This window comes from Heliconius melpomene, chromosome 20, assembly GCF_056956725.1.
Source record: "Heliconius melpomene rosina isolate 202511_hmr_F chromosome 20, ASM5695672v1, whole genome shotgun sequence".
NCBI lineage: Eukaryota > Metazoa > Arthropoda > Insecta > Lepidoptera > Nymphalidae > Heliconius > Heliconius melpomene.
This window is the reverse complement of record NC_140408.1, coordinates 2,195,344-2,218,086: the sequence shown is the minus strand read 5'-3', so window position 1 is coordinate 2,218,086 and position 22,743 is coordinate 2,195,344. Positions and strand designations below refer to the sequence as shown.

The 22,743-nt window shown below is 30.0% G+C and overlaps 1 protein-coding gene across 1 annotated transcript in view; it reads right to left on the bottom strand.

Moving 5' to 3' along the window:
- Positions 1–767: 767 nt before the first annotated feature.
- cta (Guanine nucleotide-binding protein subunit alpha cta) overlaps positions 768–22,743 on the bottom strand; it is a 29,211-nt gene continuing 7,235 nt past the window's right edge. Inside the window, exons 2-3 of the mRNA XM_085204558.1 lie at positions 11,412–11,680; positions 768–7,023 (exon numbers count right to left, since the gene is read on the bottom strand). Of these exons, the coding sequence (XP_085060684.1) occupies positions 6,666–7,023; positions 11,412–11,680 (627 nt within the window). The 3' untranslated portion in view covers positions 768–6,665. The remainder of the gene's footprint in view (positions 7,024–11,411; positions 11,681–22,743) is intronic.

Sequence of the window (22,743 nt, the reverse complement as noted above, 5' to 3'; positions counted from 1 at the left end):
CAGAGCTATAATAGACAAGTAGGTAAATACCGTCGTTACGAAGTCAAGTTACCCGTCTAGAGGCGGTCTTGATTCCATTTGACCCACGTTGACGTCGCAACAAAGGCTGCTTATCTCCACCATTTTTGTTAGATCCCTCCTAAATAATGCGGTCCTTATCCCGGCACAATCTTGATGAAAAAACCAATTCATCTTTCCGTTCCTATCTACGCTTTATTTAAAACATTATTAAATGTGTTCAGATTTACGTGATTTATGTTTTGTTTTAAGTAAAAATTTTTTAGAACAACTTTAGATGAAATACAAAAAAAATAATTTTTAATATGAAGTAAAGAATTTGTATTGAAATATTATGAATATATAGTTGTAAAATTAATATGTAGAGTAGAGGTACCTAATCGTAGTGTTATATAGTAACGCAGGTGTGCGGCTGTAAACGCGACTGAGTTTAGATTCGATTCCCACTCGTGGAAATGGAAATCTCCACATCCGAGAGGCGCTAGTTCAAATCCAGCTACGTTCTAATTTTATAAATATTCGGGCAAGTAGGTTTTCTCACAGTGTTGAATCAGTTTCATGGCTATACGAACACTATGGGACTTAATAAACGCTTTAGTTCTTACCCTTTAAGTCTAGGCGATCGGATCGTTGTAAATTTTCCTTTAATTGACTCAAAGGAAAACGCTCAAGGGGTTCTCAAAAACAAACAACTAATACTTATCTTCTTAATTTCAAATAAAATAAATGGGTATAATAAAACAAAGTCGTATACATGCATAGTATTTTATTACACTGTACAATAAATATCGGGCTGTATACAAAATATGTATAGAGGAATTCCAAAAGATATTGTCGTCACTCGCGTACGTGTGCTTATTATAATTCTTAGTTAAATTTCATTAAACTGAATTATGGAATAATATAAAAATTAATTCAATGTATTATAATTAATTTCTTATCTTCTTTTTAAAGAATAATTGTTGCAAAAACAAAGTAATAAAAAGTTTACATTGTAAACTTATTATTAGCTTGTTTTGTTTGAAAAAAGATAATACTTATTGGTTTTAAATTGAATTTGAAAAAGTACTTTTCAATTTATTGTTTTTCAAAAAATCAATTTTTAAACAGAAATAATTATAAGCATTTATATATATTATATAATTTTCTATACCATTACATAGTCCAGTTTTAATGATCATTCAGCCTCGAGTCGGTGATATTCTACAAAACAATCAAATAGAAAAACAATGTTCCTAAAATTTTCAAGCATTATAAGAATTGGCACCCACGGCGTTTATAACTAAAGTGCAATATTCACTGTATTTAAAATAATAAATTATTTTATTCATTCAATCACATTTAAAATTCAACGGCGTCAAAATATTCATTTGACAAAAATCAAATCTACTTTTTATATTGCAAGGCAGAATGAAACCCCTAGCCAGTATTTATTAATGAAGTATTTCAAAATATTCCTTCATTTAATATGAATGTTTTTAAATCAAAAGTTAAGTTAATTTTTCCTATTTATTTTTTCATTAAAACAAAAAAATATTACAATAATAATATATAAATTAAACAAAATAATATTATACATATATTTTTTTTAATATACCAGTGAACATTGCACAACACTACTACTCAAAACATCAATCAGCCTATCACATTGCCTTCTACCTACTTTGAGACCCATTTTCCTATACATATAGACCTTTTACCTCTACATACTATATTTTATTTTGATATATTGTTTAAATTACAATATTATAATTATATTTTGTACAAAAATACCATATATATAATTTTGATATACATGGCAACACTAAGTGTTTTAAATTTTATATATCGCCATCTTAATATATATTTTTTTATTTAGTTTCAAAACTAACATTTAATTTTGTATTGAAATAATATATTAAACAAATTAATCTTTTTCTTTATTAAGACGACGTTATATAAATATACAAAAAACTCGTTACATAAAGCTCTAACCGTATAAAGCCTATTTGATAATGAAAAAAACAGGTGTCACAGATTATAATCAACATTCACATTATTTATACAGATAAAAAACACAAATATTCACTTATTCATAAATAATCAGATCTAAACTAAAATCTATCATACAAACATGTACAATAACACAAGTAAAGTGTACTTTAAATTGTTTTTTGCCAATATTATAAATTTCGTTTGTATTGCTTTAATTTCCATCATACTATAATTGTTACTACATTTTTTTTTACTCATTTCATAAGCTAAATATATATATAACTTAAAAAAATATATATAGTAATAATTAATATATTCCATGTTTTGGGTTTAAGAAAATGGCTCTCACACCAAATATTTTTCTATTTCATATATCAATGCATCAGTTATATTCATTTCTTTTGAAACTACTAAAGCTGAAACAGGTTTTTTTTATTTCTATTTACCTATGTATTTAAAAAAACACTGCATACAAATCTCATAATTTAGAATAAATTAATACAAAACGAGTTCCATTTTTGGATGCACTTTTAATATGTGAATAAGATTATTATGCAATTATAAATTGTTTAGATATTTTTAAAAGCACAGATGTATATATTCTATTTATTTTATAGAAGAGTATATGTACTAACAACTGCAAGTTTAACAGAGTTCAAAATCACTCAAGCGGAAGAGATAAAAAAAATCAGAAAAGATTTTAAAACGTTTTATTTGTTGTATTACTAGAGATATATAAATTAAGAAATAAGAAAAAAAATATGACAGCAGATAAAAGGAAACAATCTATAAGAATACTGGAATAAAATTTTGGAAATAATTTCATTGTATATAATAAATATTGTTACATTAAGAAGTATGGAATCATAAATAATGTCATGAGGCTGTCGTGGGGCAGCGGCGCAGCGCCTGACTATAAACGCTATAGTAATGGGTTGAATTCCTATTTTAGGGAAACGCATTTTTCTATTTTCGCTCAGGTAAGAAGAATTTCACCACTCAACACACAAGTGCATGTAAAACTGATTGGCCTAATATTAAGTTCCCTTAGCCTACCTAAAAAGACAGCCGACGCCATTATACAATATACGCCAATATTACTCTTCATATAAATAACCCTAAATCTACAAAGGCTCAACTTAATTAATAACTTATTACATTGCTTCGTCACATAAAGAGGTATTTACATATAGCCTCCAATTAAAAAATAATAATAAAATATAAACACAGAATAAATAAACCATTTATACTACCATTTTTATAAACAAGTTTAAAAATAAATATTCTATATTAAACACTAAATGAGTATAATTATTTTAAAGTGCCACTTCTAGATAAATGTACTTAAATAATGAATGAATTAATCTTTGTTTATTTTGGTTTTGTAATAATTCTCCTAATATGGAATAAAAAATACTAAATTCTAATAAAATGATAAGATCGTCGCATTGTTCTATATTTTTGCATTTTTTATGATACTAAACTTTTAATACAATTATTATGACAAAATTATGCAACTTTGTAATTGATTTCATTTTATAAGGTCGATCAATTTGACTAATATTAATATACTTATACGATAAATCTTTATAAATAATATGTATTGCGAATTTTATAAATAGATTTAATTAAAAAAAAATAGAAAAAAAAATATTTATTTAATAATATTAAAACTGTGTACGGCAGTCAGTTTTTTAATTATTTTTCACAATACTTGTAAAATCAGGTATACAAAATTAAAATGTATATATAAATCAAAATGTCAAATTCGACCTTATATAATTATACTCGATTCACGAAGGCATATTATTTTATAATTTGAAATAATAAAAAAAAAAGTTGCTTTCGATTTGTGCCCTTATATAATATGGTAGTGATTTTATATAATTAGCTGTAAGTGCGACGGACGGAATAAAGTTTAAAGATTCAAAATTATATAGAAAATTACAAAAATTATGTAAAAAAACAAACATTCAAATGTTACAAATAATATTAAAAAAGAAAATATAAATCATTATTACATTTCTATGTATTATCGCTATTATATTAAAATAAAAAATATTGTATTTTAATAGACATTAAAACTGTGAATCTAAATCCATTAATTTAAATATTATGCATTCATTATAGATACCATTGTAATTGGTATAGTTCTTTAAATCTGGCGTTCCGAAAGTGCCAGTTGAGCACATATCCATTGTAATTGAATAAAGAAACAAAAAAAAGTTAAAAAAAACACCAAACTGTCAAAATCAAAATGACATAACATGCCAAAAATTCAATAAGATCTAGGTAGATTATACAAAAAGTGGAATAAAAATGTAAATCTATGATTTTATATATATATAGTACAAACATTGCAAAAATCATCCAAACATGCTCTAACGTATATTGAGCGGCAATTTGAGACATTATTATACATTTCATTATTTATTATTATTTATATATGTGCATAAAAACACTTCGTTGCTGTTTACAGCCTATATATTCAATCACAGTTCAGGTGCTCCTTGTGAAAGTGACCTAACCCATATTTGTTAATTTATAAAATATAAAATAATAGATTAGAGGGTAATCCAAAAATTGTGTCACACGTAAAGGTGGCGATGTAATATTTTGTGACAAGTGGTGGGGAGCAGTTAAGAATTTCGTGACAATATCATATTTCAAAAAATTATATTATACATACATACTTCCGGAGGTTATAGTTTAATACTTTCTAGGTGGCAAAAAATGTGACATCATAAAGATCAGAAAACATCTCATAAATAGGTGAATGTTGAAAATTAAAGACAATAATTTGATTATATTCCAAACAAAGACAATTTGTGTGAAACTTAAATAATGAAACAATATTCTGTAATGGTGCAACACTAAATTTACAGATCTCCCATTAGTAAGATCCTGTTATTTTCAGCAAACAGATATTATATCTTTTTGTTCAAAAAAGATATAATATCTGTTTTCTGAAAGTCACGTCACGTCATCAACATGTTTTACTAGCCATCATCATGTTTAATCCATTTTTAATGCATATTTCTTTTTTAATCTTTCATGGGTTATATCACTTTACTTAGATAACCTCATATGTTATGTACATTTTACTCCCTAAGGATTCAAAGTCTTCCAAATTGTATCTACATTATTGGAACAAAATCATATTTCAATATTCGTAATTAACTTAATACAATGTTATAGTATACACAATACATACAAGTATTTATTATAATTGATAATAGAAGTTACGTTTTTATCATTTAATATAAAATAAAACAATACTTGTATAATTTTCAAAAAGTTCTTTTATAATTTATATAATAGCAATAAAAACAAATATGATAAAGCAAAACGTATATACTATTATATTTATAAGAATAATTGTTATATAATTCATACATAAAACTGTTTATTATTAATAAATAAATATGAAATTTTAATATAATAATTAATGAATTAATGTATGATTTTGTTCCTTATATTTATAATTATATACAAGCACGCGTGAGATCCACTCGTCTACATTTTGTGGATATAGCAAAATTTGAAATATATTAAACTAGTGTTGCTACACCAAATTACAGAAAAAATATTAAAAAATTTATTAAAATTTGTATGAAAAACATTTATAAAAATTTTAAATAACATGTTTTAGATTTTTCAGATAAAGAATTTTTTTAATGAATTTCAAACTTATTACAATAGCAACCCTATTTTAATATACAACAGTAGACAAATATAATTATACAAAGTTGATTAACTTATACCTTTTTTTTGTTCTGGCAGTACAATTGTTTATAATTATAAAGCTAGAGGATATTTCGAATGTCAGTTCCAAACTAGTTTTACCAAAAGACTAGGGCATATATTTTATTAATATAAAAATTGTTGTAATAATTTCTAGAATGCTGAATATCTAATTTAGAATTTATTCGATTAATATATGTAATTGATATATTACGAAGAAATTAATGTACTTTCATAGAAGTGTAAAAATATCGAAAATTGGTTTCACGCATAATTTTGTTTTCTTTTTCAAGAGATTTTTGGCAAAAAAGAAACAAAAATATGACACGAGCTTAAGTAAAAGTAGTAGTATATACTTTTTCTCTAAATTTTATGTATATTCGTAAAAGTAATACTAATATGGGTACAAATTTGCGTGCAATATTTGGTCGTTACATTGTACAATACACCTAAAATATATACATATATAAAGCAACTGTTTAAATTGTGTCTCGATAGGTGGTAAATGCAGATAGTTTTCAACCTTTTTTAACTAACATTATTCAGATATGAATAAAGATTATCCGAAATAAATTAAATTACCACAAATAAATAAAGCCTATTTTAAAGTGTGGTCCAAAAAAATTTAATTTAACTTAGTTTTTACTATTTTTTTAAAAACTCAACAAATATAATTATGCATTAATGCTCTTTTGGAATAACTGAATAATGAATATTTCATTAAAAAATCAAATCTTTCACAAATATATTGCAATAAGTACATCCTATGGCATGCTAAACAGAACCAGACCACCGTCCTTACAAATACATACATTCCATATACTAAAAAAAAAAAATCACATTTCCTGTCTTTTTAAAAAAATACGCCCGAAAAATAAAACACATTTACACAATATCACAAAACCACAGACAAACATAAAAAAACAAAATCACTGTAACATAAGAGATTCTAGATTACGATTCAGTATAGTGTCTTTGACGGAATTGAACACGACCTCTATGTTTTGCGTGTCTATAGCCGTCGTGAAGTGGTGGTAGAGCGTTGTCTTTGGTTCTCTCCGAACATTCCGGAACATGTTGAGCAGGAACGTCTGGACGTCCTTTAAATTGTGGGAGTCGCCCGTGAACTCCTTGTAGTAGTTGCGTATGTCAGTCTCCAGGCTTGCCACCTTTTTCGCCAACAAATCCGATTTGTTGAGAAAAAGAATTATGGAAATTCCTTTGAAGTTTATATTGTTGACGATTGTGTCGAATATGTTTAAGGCTTCGGCGAGGCGGTTCGTTTTTCTGTAACAGTTAAAATTAACAATTTAGCAAGCATCATTATGGTTATTATGAAGATTACAATATTATAAAATATTTTGTACACATAAATATTGCAATGATTTTCCTTGTATTTCTTATATTATTTCTTGTGCAGTGTATTTTAATAAACTAATTATCAAGAAAAATATATAAAAGTAGCAAAAACGCGAGACGTCACGCGAAGTTTGCTCTTTGTTATTACTCTTTTACTTTTACAGATCTTTTGGTTTTAAGGAACATTTCAAAAACAGTTTTAATATAAACGAATTATTTAAGAAACAAAAAAAACATTCAGTTACAAGAAGTAAATGCATTTATATGAAGCTATTAAATCTCTACTACTATTTCAAAAATGTATTAAGATGACAGCAACCTTACGACAACGACATAATTATTTCCTTACTGCATTCTTAAAAAATATAGAAAACTGTTGCATATATTTGCATATTTCCATATGCATTTCTACATTATATGCATTTCTTACTTAAGTTCCTTCATCAAAATTACTTAATATTATTTTTAAATATCTCACTATATTTTTTTATCTTGCATATAGCAGAGAAGGCAGAAGGCACCGGGGAACCTATTAAGGCCCTCCGATTAAGACACTTCCGTTTTCCACTTTCCGCCGAATACTGGAAACTATGCGAGTTGAGCGGCGAAACTCAACGCTGCACTCTACCACGTTACTAGTGCGAGTACTACTCCAGAACCAAACATGTCATATTAATAAACTATCATAGCATTAACGAATATAACGATCCCAAAAACCAAACACACACCGACCTTGATACAAATTCCCGGATGTTAACTTTTTCTCGGCGTGTGCGTGTTTATACCGACATACTAGTAAGTATGTTATATTAATAACACTGCAGTGGATTAAGACGCGCGTCATCGATCACATGGCGGTACCCACGTAACCCCATTTACCGGTTTAATTACAATTAATTAATTAATCATTAATTGATTGATTGACGGTGACTGACAGATTGGATGCGACATTTTTTTCGTGAGGAATTAGCTTTGAATTGCTCTCATTTAATGTATTTTATTAAAATGTACTTAACTACTATACTAGCAAACCTAACAAATATAAAAAATGAATGATATAAAATATATAAATTTTATAAGGAATCGAATCCGCGATCCATTTAAATTATATGTTATACTTAATCCATTCACTATACATTTAGACGACTTAGATATTTTACAATTAACTATAAACAGAGACTGAAATTAACTGAACTGAAAGGAAAAAAATGTCAATTTCAATCTCTAATATAAGAAAACAATTTACTTTGTTAATACAAACGAAAAATAATATTATTATTTATTATTCAAATTTTCTAGACGTATTATACAATATTTAAATTATTATTGTATAAATCACGATTAGTCACAGATAAGCCGTGACTGACACCGCTAGGCTTTCGTAATAGTAACGACTTGCCCACATTTGATCGCATAGTCTAAATACCTGCCTATATTTAAAATTTATTGCTTGAATTAAAGTGTTGCTAGCCTTATGATAAATGAATTTATAATTAAAATTGTTTTATTTGTTTTTTTTACAATTTATTAACTTAGCATCTGTAGCAGTAAAAACTAAAAATTAGATACGTTTTGTAACAGCAAATTCGCCCATTTTTAACTAATAAAATCCTTATTAATTAACCTAACCTAACCATGTCTAATTTCGTTGTCTATTCGCTTATTTTTTAATTATTATTAAAGACCGTCGCAGCGCAGCGGCACAGCTTCAGGCTGTAAACGCTACAATTCAGGGTTAGATTCCCGATCCCTGGAATGTATTATTTTCATATTCTGGCTCTGGTCACAATACCTGATTTCAGCCCGGAAAACGGGAAACGGAGTGTCTTAACACCAAGTTCCTCCCCTCCACTAACGCTGCCCTATGTGGGATACAGAGTGAAGATTTAAAAAATCTCATTTTTAGTAGCTCATTTGTGATGTCATACATTATATGAAGTTCTGAACGTAAGCCACAACAAAACTTCCGAAACTAATATTTTTAGTTATAGTTGAGTATAAAATGGAAAACGTCTGAATTCCCGTTACAATAAAAAATATTACCATACGAATTACTTTGCAAACGCAAAAAAAACGTATCTAAAAAAACGAGGCTACAAATTTTCACACATTATAAATAATTTAACAAAAGAATTTATGTATTCAAATTTACCATAAAAATTCACAAGGACGTTCAATTATAATTATTTATTAAATTTTTATGATTTTTTTTTAAACTGGCAACACTGTCTATACGGTTCAAGCAGTAACACTTTGATGAACGAACTTTTATCAACAGTATTTTACGATGCCATAACTAAAAAGTATTTACGCTTCAATAAAATATTAATAGCACGGTTAAGAAAATAGCTGAATGAAATAAATGTGATGGCATCGCTCTTATGCAGGTTATTTACCTTCAAAGTTTACATAGAGTTAGTCTAAATAATCAAGAACTATTAAAGGAATATATTTGTTCGTTAATCGCCCGATGGAGATTCACGTTTATGAAAATATTTAATTCTTACGAGACTCCAGATATACATACGTATTATGACTAGATGTCACCACCCAACATTTCATGTAATTAGATTGCTTTCTAAATTAAAATCATATACATACAAAAAAGAGATCCATCGAAAAGCTGGAGTGTCTTAACACTAGGTTCCCTGGTACCCTCTGCCTATCATACTATACGCGAAGCTAAAGAAAGAAATATTTGTATGCGTTATGGCGTCAAGACTTGCTAATCCACATCCGCGCCGATCGTGCATTTACTATAATGAATGTAACTGCATCGCGGCCATACAAATTGCCCATGTGTCTTAAATCATAGCTAATATAAGACATCTTGTTTAAAATATGCATGTTTATTCATGTCTAATTATAGAAGGAGAAACTAAAAAAATATGTAGGATTCACTTAGCAAATTATAGATCTTTAATGCTTAACTTGTATACGAAACAATAGTTATTGCTACAATAGTTAAAAATATACTCCAATTGATCATATAAATTGATATCTGCTATAACAATTTTTCATTTTTATTTGCATTTTCTTATATTATTTATTAGCTTAATGGAATATTAAAAAATTGCGAATAAAGAATAAAATAAACACTATATAAAATAGTTCTGAAGACGTGTTTTAGTATAGATAATTCTAAAATTATTAACCAGATCCATTTATTTGATTGAACACGCTTATCTCAGGACACAGGTTCGAATCAAAACTATATTTTTTGTGTTGGATGTCACGTCATGTCAGTCATGTCACGTCAGAGGTACTTGGGCATCATACAAAACTTTCAATTATTACCATATGATCACAGGGAGGAAGCCGGAAGTAAAGGCTAGTTTCTTATAAACTTATCAAACACCACCGCTATTATATTACACCTGTTCTAAAACATTGTAATTCATTCTTATTAACTAACCGCGTCTCGAATATGTAAATATATGTATTTTAACATACAAAAACCAACTAACGCCATTAAAAATGTAAATTAACTCATACATACATATATTATTTAAATACAAATACAACTTAAAGTACGTGTAACTAACAAGAAGAAACAGATGGGCTCGATATCACGTTGTTAATGGTAATTAATATATTCACTAACCACATGGCTGTGACCGATTAGACAGATTTGTAAGATGTAAACGAAGTGATTTGTCACTACGTTTAGGTTCACGTTGAATCAAATATCCCACAGCGAGATAGGCGAAAGGAACCTAGTGTTACTCCGCGCCGCTCAAATTTCTTACCTAAACTTTTTTACCAAAGAGTAGCAATTAAAATAATTTATAAATCCATTCGATACTACAAATATTAATTAAAGTTGAAGTTAAAATTAAACCAATTAAAGTTCGTGTTCATTGAAGTAAATTAGTATACGATTTCCGTTATCTTTTACCCAAAAATAGAACTTGTTAGATAAAATACGTAATATGTGTATAATTGGTGACAAAATGTTATAAAAAATCAAAGGTTAATAATTGAACTGTACTGTGTAGTTAGATTAGATAGTAATTGGAAAAATACATAATTTTTTACCAACGTCTTAAACGTTAACCTAACTTAACAAAATAAAGTGACCCTTTTTCCCGCGTATCTTAGCACCGCATTCCCTATAACTATCCGCCGTCGGAAATGAGGGAGAAAATGAAAAACAAATTATTCCCCCGAATGGAAATCAAACCTACAACCAACGCGTTTACCGTCTGTTAATTGATCAAACTGCCTCTTACCACGTAGAGACAGCTTGTAAGCAGAGCAACCCATCACTACTGTTTACTAGCAGATAACGTTCGTAAAATAACTTAATGCCTCACCTATCCTCCGACAGCACCTGATCGAACTCCGACGAAGACACCAAAAACAGTATCGACGTGACAGAATCGAAGCACTGCGTCCACTTCTGCCTCTGCGTCCTCTGACCACCGACGTCCACGAACACGAAAGGCACGTTGTTTATGTTGATGGTGCACTCCGTTATACCCTTTGTGGCCTTCCGACAGTGCAGGATGTCCTGGTGCGAGGGCACGTAGTCCGGCCTGGCTATACGCTCCAGCTCGCCGAAGAAGTAGCTCACCGAGTCGCTCTGGAACATTTGTGAATTGGATGATTAATTTAAATATGTAGTTAATTGTATTTATTTTCAACGTTAAAAGTAACTATGGTATTGTTTGTATTAGAGGTCGTACGTCCGTCCATCTGTCAACAGGCTGTATCTCATAAAGCGTTGTAGTTTAACAGTTGAAATTTTCACAGATATACATATCTATTTACAAAAAACGTTTATTGTTATGGCGACAACAAAAATAAAACAGAATAAAATAAATATTAAATACAACAAACGTGGTGTTTGGCTTTTTTTTTTAGATAGGTAATGCTGTGGAATCGTACGCGACTCCGACTCGCAAATGACCGTTTTTTAAATAAAAATAAACTATATTTAATAATCATTAATAACTTCACTCTGAAATCTACTAGTTCCTATTGAAAGACACGGCAACACTCGTCAACACATCAACCATCATCAAAAATCATGTTGTTAGTGAATCCGCCATTAAATAAAAAAAATTGAAAAAGACATGCAAAAACAATGTCACCCATCAGGTCATCAAATATCAAAGTATGAAATAAGATCTATAAAACATAAAATGAAAACATTATGTATAAAATAACTAGCAATAAAAATATAATAATATAGAAATATAACACGATTGTAGTGATTCATAGAAGAATTTTGTTGGACTGCACTAAACTAAAGTAGGTTGAATGAAAATAAAAAAATATTTCTCTATACTTTGGAAATTTCTATAGAAATTTAGGCGGAACTATCAAAAACATCAACATGTAATAAATCCACAGACAACATAGCAAGTAGTATAAAATAAATAAAAACTATAAAATACAGCAAAAACATTGTCACCCATCACATATATTCAAAATAGATATGAAATAACATATTAAAAAACATATAATAAAGACATATGTCAAAATAACCAGCAATAAAAAATAGTATGTGATTTTAAATTTGTCAACACAAGCACGATCTCAGTGTCGTAGCGTGTTTTCATAGTACTGCAGCACCAAACCAGAGTGGGTTGATTTACACAAGAGCTATAAAACGGTTTCCTGCACCGTCGGCGCGGGCACGTAACGTACACGAAAATCAATGAATTCCACAACTTTCAGTTATTCATCGCTACAAAAATAAAGCGGACTACTTTTAAAATTTTGCTTTTTTTTCTGCATTACACCTACGTCAATAAAAAAGTATACGAAATAGTCTATGAAGGTCATAGACTATTTTCTCTATCGGTTTAAATTTTTAATGAGATATTTTATACTTGACTAAAATATCTTATACATGGGGTATTTAAACTTAAATTATGAACTACAAATTACATACAATCAAACTCAAGAAGGTCATATTTTAAAGTTTTAAATTATAAATTACTAGTGGACCCGGACGCGGCTACGCCTGCTTGAACTATAAGAATATTTTCGCGTCGGTCATACTCATACTATGCCGCCCGAAGGCTAAGTCATCGCGAATCAGTGACATCTTCTTAATTATTTATTAGAATGTTATACAGTAAGCTATAATTTCAATTTCAAAACGGTTGCGTAGCGACGCGACGGTTGTTATTAACATGGCAGAATAAATTGCATGTCAAATTAGAAAGTACTTTAAAATATATTAGTTTATATGTATAATGTAATGTTATATAGCCTATAGCACTTCTGAAGAATTCAGCTTTCATACAAAACAAAAACAATGTAAATCGGACCAGTAGATCCAGAGATCTTAGCGTTCAAACAAACAAACAAACAAACAAACAAACTCTTCCGCTTTATTATATTAGTATAGATGATAATATTGTAAAAAATCACATGTCATTTCATTTATTGTTTTCAGCTTTACTTTGCTGTATCACACATATAATAATAGGGTAAGCAGTATGACAGTCCGTTCCACACTTATCGCCCAATTTGCCAAGACATTATGTGTTGAATAGCGGAACTAAACGCCTAATTTCTTGTTACCGAAGCGAGGAAGTAATAATAATCAATTCCCCTGAGTAGAAACCGAACCTACAATCATCGCATTTACAGCTTCAATACATACTCTACTATTATTTTATTAACATAAAAAATAACAAACAAATATATTATGAAATATAATATTTTATTAATTTTAAGCTCTCAACAGCCACGGTCAAATACGTAGGTAGGTAAACAAGAAACAAGTGGCATTACACGCAAAAGAATTTATATTTGTGACATTCAACAAATTGCAGAATTGCATTCACCTTAAACTTCAAAATGCCATGATTTAAATAATGCGCACGTCGCGTCGGTATCACGACTTCGTAATTAAAGGTTGGTGTTATCACTATTCCATCAAATATTGTGTAAAATATAGATAATACTTACTTACATTTGAAGTCCGTGAAATATTCAATTAAAATAGTACTTTTTTTTTAATCAAACTATATTCTGAGGCCGTAGTGACACAGCGGTGCGTGTGACTGTATATGCGATAGTTGTGAGTTCGAGTTTCACTCAGGGAGTTAAGACAAAGCGCGACATAGTTCCACCACTCAACAATGTCTTGAAAAGCTGAGAAAAGAGTGTCTTATCACTAAGTTTCCCCTGCTTTCTCTGATATAATGGAGAAAGGAAGAAGCTAAAAATAATAACAATTTTCTTGTGCTACAACGATTTTGCAACAAAATATAACTAAAAATGCACGAAAATAACGTTTTATTTAAATTTAATAACTTAAAAAGTACAGTAAAATATTTAAATGAATTAACAAAAAACAAAACAACTTCAACTTCTGTAGCTGTGTTTTAAACATTTAATTCAAAGGCGATATGCATTTCCGGTTGTCACATAATAAAAACCTTCAAAGTACATATTTGTTTAATGAACCCTTTACTTTTCCTTAATCGAATGAAAATTATTACCTACATTATATTTCTTTATAATTGTGAATTTAAAAATATTTCTGTAGAAGTATTTATTTTAGTTTTAAGGTTCCGTACCTCAAATAAAAAGACGGAACCAACGGAACACTTTGTTGGACGTCCGTAAATTCATTACGAGCCCGTGGAGGTATCGAGTTGAAAGTAATATAATTTATTGACCTGGATATTTATGCAGGTCTAGTCCTTTCGAGCGTCACGGAAGTAAGATACGAACTTTAAAACTTTTTTTTGCAATATTGTTAATACGTAATCGTATAAGTTTTTCTCGTTGTCAGATATTTCAGTAAAATATTTAATATTTTCTTTTAACCGCTCTAAAACTGCAGCGTTAAGTATCGCTCTTCCTGCGCTTACCACGTAATTACCTAAATGTAGGTGGAAAACGGAGACCAGAGTGTCTTGATAAGTTCACTCTGCCTACTCTGCTATATGTGAGATAAAGCATGAAGCACTTATTGACGATTTAATATAACTTTTTTCTTTATATTAAACTATCCTCCAAGCACAGCAAAAACTAACACACAAATAATAAAATATAATAAGTCACACACATACAGAGCTTACGGTTAAAATTCTAGTGCAAGACTATTAGCCCGAATGAGCGAAAATAAATTGGACGAACTCAAAACCGCTAACGCTAACAACGCGTTTCATTGAATACCGTCGCGTTCAGCCTTCAATCCATTCAGATTCATCTCTGCGTACGACGTACATACATACATACATAGTTATCTAATTCTAATGCCTCTTTGTTGACCAGAGATTATCTGACGGTACTGGAGAAGACCATGTGCGAAAATGTTACATTTATAAATTAGCAACTAGTTCCTTTTTTACATGGTTTGAATATAATTAATAATCATGTAGAACACTGTGTAGTACTTGAGGCCACTTCTGGCGCAGGAGCACAAGCGTGCAACTGTAAATTTGACAGGTTGTGGGTTCGATCCCTACTCAAAAGAATGAATTATATAACATTTTCATTTCCTCACTTTGGTAACGAGACAAAATGCGGCGTTGGGTACCGCCACTCTTCAAACAATGCCCAAATAAACACCTAACACTATGCGCCCTCTGTCTACTCTGCTACATGCGGGATACAGGTTGAAGCTGATAAAAAAAGGTAAAATATAATTTCCCATATAATTTTATTCATATAGAACTTTATTCATTTAAAAAGTAAACACAGAGACAGACAAAGGAAATGCAATTCAAAGTATCACAAAGAACAATAATGCACCGTATTTAAGGCAATAAAGAGGATGTCAACTTGATGAGTTCACACCTACAGTATATTAAGTTTGACGCTACCTCGGCGTGGACAATTGATTTTAAAAAGCTACTTATATTAACGAATGTTAAGCATGGGCGTAGGAATGGTGGAATCGGGTGGGCTGTGCCTATCCCCGATTAGTCTAATGCCCACCCTATAATTTTTACTTACAAAAAATTCAGACTGACAATTAGAAAAACTTTTACAAAAAAAATCTATTTAAGGCAAATTTTGAAAGTTTGTTGAAATTGAACCCTAAAGCTCCTAACATTGACATGCTCAAAATTTTAAATGTTGACACTACGTGCAGGGATAACTAACTAATAAAGTAGTGAAATATTCCACTCTCCTCTTTTCATTTCATTGAAGCCCATTCTATAAAAATATATAATTAAGTAGGTAATTGCCTTAATTTTCCTTTGGAACTTAGACGATTTCCAAAGATACTACAAAATTACATAACAAGGCATATATTATAATTAAATTAAAAGGTACAAAACGATGCTTTTAAAGTTATTTACAAAATAATTTTAACTGAAATCCAAATAAAATAATGAAGACAGTAATTCCCTAACCAGCATGCGTGAACAGAATGACATTGAGAGACTGTCCGTAGGTCATGACATCCATCCATTCTGCATTAGCGTGTAGATAAGTGAAGATGAAATTAATTCATTTATCAAATTTAGTTATATCAACAAATATATTAAATAAAAGCAGCACACTTTCTTATGAAACGCGACGTTTGTGGGTTTGATCCCCACTCGGAGGAATAAATTATTTTCATTTCCTTGCTCTGGTGAGAAGATGAAATGCGGCGTTGGGTTCCGCCATTCAAAACTAACAAATAATAGAGAACCTAGTGTCTTAACGCTAGGCTCCTGCTATAACTATGTAAGGCTATAGAATATTTAATAATGGTTAACTTGATATGTACGTATAGATACCATATTTGAACTATGACGCCCAGACGCAAGCGTGTGACGCAACAGTTGTGGGTTCGATTTTCATTCGGGGGAAAGAATTATTTAATATGTTCATTTCCTCGTTCTGGTAAAAACGAAAAAGTCTGCGTTGAGTTCCACCATTCAACACGCAGGGGAACGAAGTGGGGAACTAGGTTCCCTCTGCCTACTCTACTATATGCGGAATAAGTTATGATGCTGAATTGGTAAGTCGGTATAAAAAACCAATTCGATTGGAAGGTAGGACAAATTATATTACTAAATTATATGTTTATTAATACAGTAAATAATGATTCACATAGCATTGAGTCACAATACTAACAGCCAATATTACCAAAAACCTACTAAATATTAGGGTAATAATTATAATGGATGGAGATATTTTTTACTATAGTTGCTTAGCCTTTTATTTTTTTTCCGTGACTCTATTGTCATTTGTCTATTGTTTCCAAAGAACACTATTTTACAAACTAGTAGTTCCAGAGATTATCGCGTCAACAAAACAAACTCATAAGCTTTATATTTACAATATTAATATAGAAATATAGATAACGACACATTTTCCTTAAAACAACATAGGTATTAACTGACAAATTAAAATCTCACAGTCATCTGGTCCGTTGGCACGTAACTTAACTGCACTCTTCACACTGTAGTAATAAACAAATAGTAGGTACATAAAACATGGAACCGTTAAAAATTAGTAGGTAGTATATATCTATATTGTTTGAGTTTTGACTTTCATTATAGAACTGGCATATATAATAATACCGTTTAATTAACATACATCCGAAGCGATGATGATAGATTCGATTCCTGCCCAGAGTAATGTAAAATATTGTTTGCTGTGATCGCCACATAAAATTATTAAACAAATTCAAGTATAATATTTCACAATAACGATACCTATGTGCTATGTAATTTATGGAAATAATACTATGCATTTAAATATGATGTACTTATGTTTTACGATTATAAATAATTATAATAAGCCAGTCGTAACGCAGGTCCCTAAGTACGTGATTGTAAACGCCACTGGTTGTGGATTCGATTCCCACTCGAGAAAATTCATTATGTATTTTCATTTCGTCGCGCTGATGTCAAGGCATCGGGCGGCGTTGAGTTCCGCCACTCAATATATAATACGCAATGTCTCTATAATTAGGCGGAAAATGGAGAAAAGAGTGCCTGCCCTACTATGTGCGGAATACAGGTGAAACTATTTTTTTTTAAATAGGTATATAAATTAGATAAAATTTATAAAGCGATAAGGCTAAAATAGTTCCATATAAAAATATTGCATAATTATTTATTAAATAATGAATTTATTTTATTTTTAATAAATATGGAGCATACCAATTTCAAATACAGGCAAACATCCTATTAGTCATTTGGCCTAGTCATTTCTGACACACATTATTAAATATATATTTATTTATAATTAAGATTTTGTTTTTTAGGTCCTATCCGTGTGGGTGGAGGATAATATGCGACATTGGACAACTCATGGTGGAAATAGTCGTGTGAAGTATGAAGAGTCGACGGGGTCTTTTGTCTTTTTTCGAGTCTACTCTAGAAAATATGAAGTTATTAGTATTTTTAGTGTTATTCCTCAATTAATCAGGATTTTTTTTATAGAAAATGTATGAAATTTTTAAGTGTATAATATTATATTAAGGAAAATATATTTTCAGTTCAATGTAAAAAAACATCTCTATCAATTAATAATTACTATTTTTAAGCATTTGAATTGTGGCGAGTTATTATTCAAAATCTATATTTTATAATACCACTAAAATGGAAAATTTTGATAGTAAGTAACTAGCAGTAACTCATTTCAAATTCAAGGGGTTATTTGTTAGGAAGAGTTAGCTGTGAATGGCGATACGGTAATGATTAAAGACAAAAGAAAAGCCTTTATTGCGAAGTCCAACGCTGATAAAAAGCGGTGGACTAAAACGTTCTTATCAGTGAGTGGAACTCTTTCTTATATTTTCCTATGATGAACACTTAAGAAGCATATGGTAGGTAGAGGGAACCTGGGAACATAGTGTTAAGATACTCCGTTCCCATTAAGCCACTTTCCCCATTTTAAAAGCCGTAATTTAAAAGCAAAATAAAAAATAATAATATAAAACTCTACGTATATTCAACCATAATGTTTACGGCAATTATTATAGAAGTTATTTTATTACAAAACATACATTATAAGACAACGTTATTTATTACTAAAATTAGTTTACAATGTAAATTCAAGACATAGCACAACATGCAATGCCTTGAATTTAGAGCAAAAGCGAACAACGGGGGTGTTTTGCCTACCCCGGCAAATACGGGTTAGAAGGTAAACCTAAAAATCACTCAACAAAAAATCTTTAAAAATAATATGAAATGATTATAATTAACTCCAGATAGGCCTGCCTTGGATTACGTTTTGCCGTCGGTAGATAGATCCACTAAACGAACATCAACTGACTATTATTATTAACCAATAGCACGCGTAACTATTATCCACCATTATACCTACATACAATAATAGCGTGGAGCGCACTCAAAACCGCAATTTTACATTGTTAAATATAACAATAACAACGTTAATTGGGGGGGCCTTACGTGAAGGGTTAATAGGCAGTCAATGTCGTATCGAAATCAGAGCATTCATTGCGGAATCGTACTTCGTACCATCTAATGTTCCTAATGAAGCCCTAATAACTGAATAAATGATGTGGAACTATGTATCTACTGTAATATGTTTGTGCATCTTTGTGTTAAAGGTTTATAGATGTAGGTTTTAAATCTTCTTAGATGTAATGATGATGATATAATATTTTTAGCAATTATATATAATAAAAATCTGCTTCACGCTGTATCCCGCACACAGCAGAGTAGGCAAAGGGAACCCAGTGTTAAGACACTCGATTTCCCACTCTCCGCCGAATTCTGGAAATTCTGGATTACTTTAATTACAATTACTTTAAACATGCCATTTGAAGAGTCCACATGGTTAATACTTAACCTTTCTCCAGAATCCCAGTGATATTGATGTGATGTCAAAAATTCATCAAAGGTTGAGTGTTAGAATACAAGACTGTAGCAATAAAAAGAAGAGCCCATTGAGGAAATAAAAATAATTAATTTTCCTGACTTGGAATCAAACCTAAAGTCGAACGCGTCGCGTGTACAGACAGACGCTGTGCCGATGCGCCACTTCGGCTTCAAAATAATGAACAAAATTAATTTAGCAAGTTTAATTTATTAGTTAAAATTATCTATAAATTTCATATAAATTAGCCATATCTATAAATAAGTATATTGCAGGCAGGTAGTTAACGATAACGATCTTATCTTCTATTTGCAACCATTTATAGATATTGTATTAGCAAATGAAACTTACGTGATGATTCATTAATTTCGAAACAAAGGCGATAAACTTGGTTGCAAGTTACGACGGAACTTGATACCTTACTAGTATTTGGATATGCTCGTGGAAAACGATTTATCAATTTATTTAAAAAAATAATTTTAATAAATTTACGCTTTATACTAGATATAGCAGACCAGGCAGAGAAAACCTGGTGTTTAAACACTCTAAGTGTTCTAATAACATTATTATTTTAATGACAATATCCATGCATTGAGAATTAAAATTTCAGCTCATTTCATTGTTAAATTTGCAAAAATACAATAGTGAAAACCGCATTTAAATCGGTTAAGCAGTCTCTGAGATTGGCTTGTACAAATTTACAAACAAATCGACAAACATTTTATAAATTATTTTCGATTCTGTTACATTAATTACCCCCTAACGACATATTTTCCCATACATCTTCCGTGTGCAGAAAGTGATCAGTTACAATATTACATTATTACGTCATATCTATATATGATGTAATATAAGCTGTGGATATATGGATTATCCACCACTCTCAACACTTCAATTCGAATTAGTTCCTGAGATTAGCGCTTTCAACCAGATTATCAGTTTATAATACCATAAAGGGTTTATTTGGTTATACCAATATTAATATGAATTTATAAAAAATACAGTAACATTAATTAAATAGTAGGGTACATCCCTAAATATAAAGACCTCAATTATAAAGGAAATCGTAGGCAATGAAACGAAATTGCAAGAAGCTTAATCGTGTGGTCGTCGCTTTGTTCTACATACTCGTACACGACGGTCCTCCTCGCGTAATTGAACCTACTTACTCACCTAATTTATATTGGGCTTAAATTGGACTATTAAAATGCAGGAAGTTATATTGTATCTTCATATTAGTATGAAAAGGCACGACCGGTCCATTAATATTAAAAATGTTTTCAAATATGATTAACCATTTTTGAGTAAATTATATTATATACTTGCAATAACATGATGTCTGTGTGGAAAATAAAATGTTGAATTCCCTTTTTCCTGTTTCCGTGAGATTTGGAAAACTCCTCTTTTAACATTCTCCTACAATTTCCAAGGAATCTTTTTGTGTGCCAGGCACTCAGTAATTGAAGATTTTTCTATACAAATAAGTATAGATATAAGCTTCTTTTATAAATAACGTAACTTCAATGGTCTCTACAATTGTAGATCTAGTGAGATTATTGAATAAATAGCTTAAAGAATGAACTTGATGAGATCATGAAGGATAATGGAAATACAAGGGAAATACAATAACCATTACAATAACATAAATAAATGACACATTGTACGATATTTCTTATATTTTCCATTTTGTATAATTAACTAAACGATTCTCGTTTACAAGAGTAAAGTTAACATTTTCCTCCTAGGCAAATGGCTGAAAAGCGAAAGTAAAACGGAAAGGCAAGGGAAAATATTTCTTCATTCGCTGAAGCGTCAAAAAATATTATAATATTATAATTCACTAGTGGACCCGGACGCGGCTACGCCTGCTTGAACTATAAGAATATTTTCGCGTCGGTCATACTGTGCCGCCCGTAGGCTAGGTCATTTCGAATCAGTGACATCTCCTTAATTATTTATTAGTATGTTATACAGTAAACTAAAATTACAATTTAGATAAAATGCTAAAAGTGACTATAATATTTATTTTCATAAGGATGAATATCAAAATGTCGCGGTAACGAACGCGGTTGCGTAGCGACGACGGTTGTTATCAACATGGCAGAATAAATTGCATGTCAAATTAGGAAGTATTTTAATTTATTAGTATATAAGTGTAATGTAATATTATATAGCCTATAGCACTTCTGAAGAATGCAGCTTTCATACAAAACAAAAACAAAGTAAATCTATCCAGTAGATCCAGAGATCTTAGCGTTCAAACAAACAAACAAACAAACTCTTCCGCTTTATTATATTAAGTATAGATAGTATAAAGTATATAGTATAAATAATATATAGTATATAGTATAGATTTAAAACAAATAACTGTCAAGAAATATTAAAAAAAAAAGTGTTCTTTATAACATGTATCTATCATGTACAGCAACATGCAAAACTCTAATAAACTTACATGCAACATACAATAAACCGTATAACAAAAATTCTTATAAACTTAAACATAAAAGAACAAGTATAAACAAAAATTATACACTTAGACAAACATAATATTTGTATAATCCAACACAATGGTTGTGTAGAGTCAGCAATACACCAACAAGTGTATGGCCCTCTCTCATACAAGAGTATAATCGCTAGCTCTGGCGGTGCAAATGTGAATAGAAAGCATTTATAAGAATTTATTTAGTAGTTTCGTACTGTCGGCCATCTTGCGATAAGTAAAAAAAAAAAATAACGCAGTCAATGATATAAGTTTTGCGTAACCGATGCGGATGTTACGATCTGTGTTCAGATGAGTTAAGTAAAATAGTTTTAGGTGCATTGGTTCTTGACTCTAGACCTTTTTTTTTAAAAAATAATACACTGTAAAAATAGGTAGGC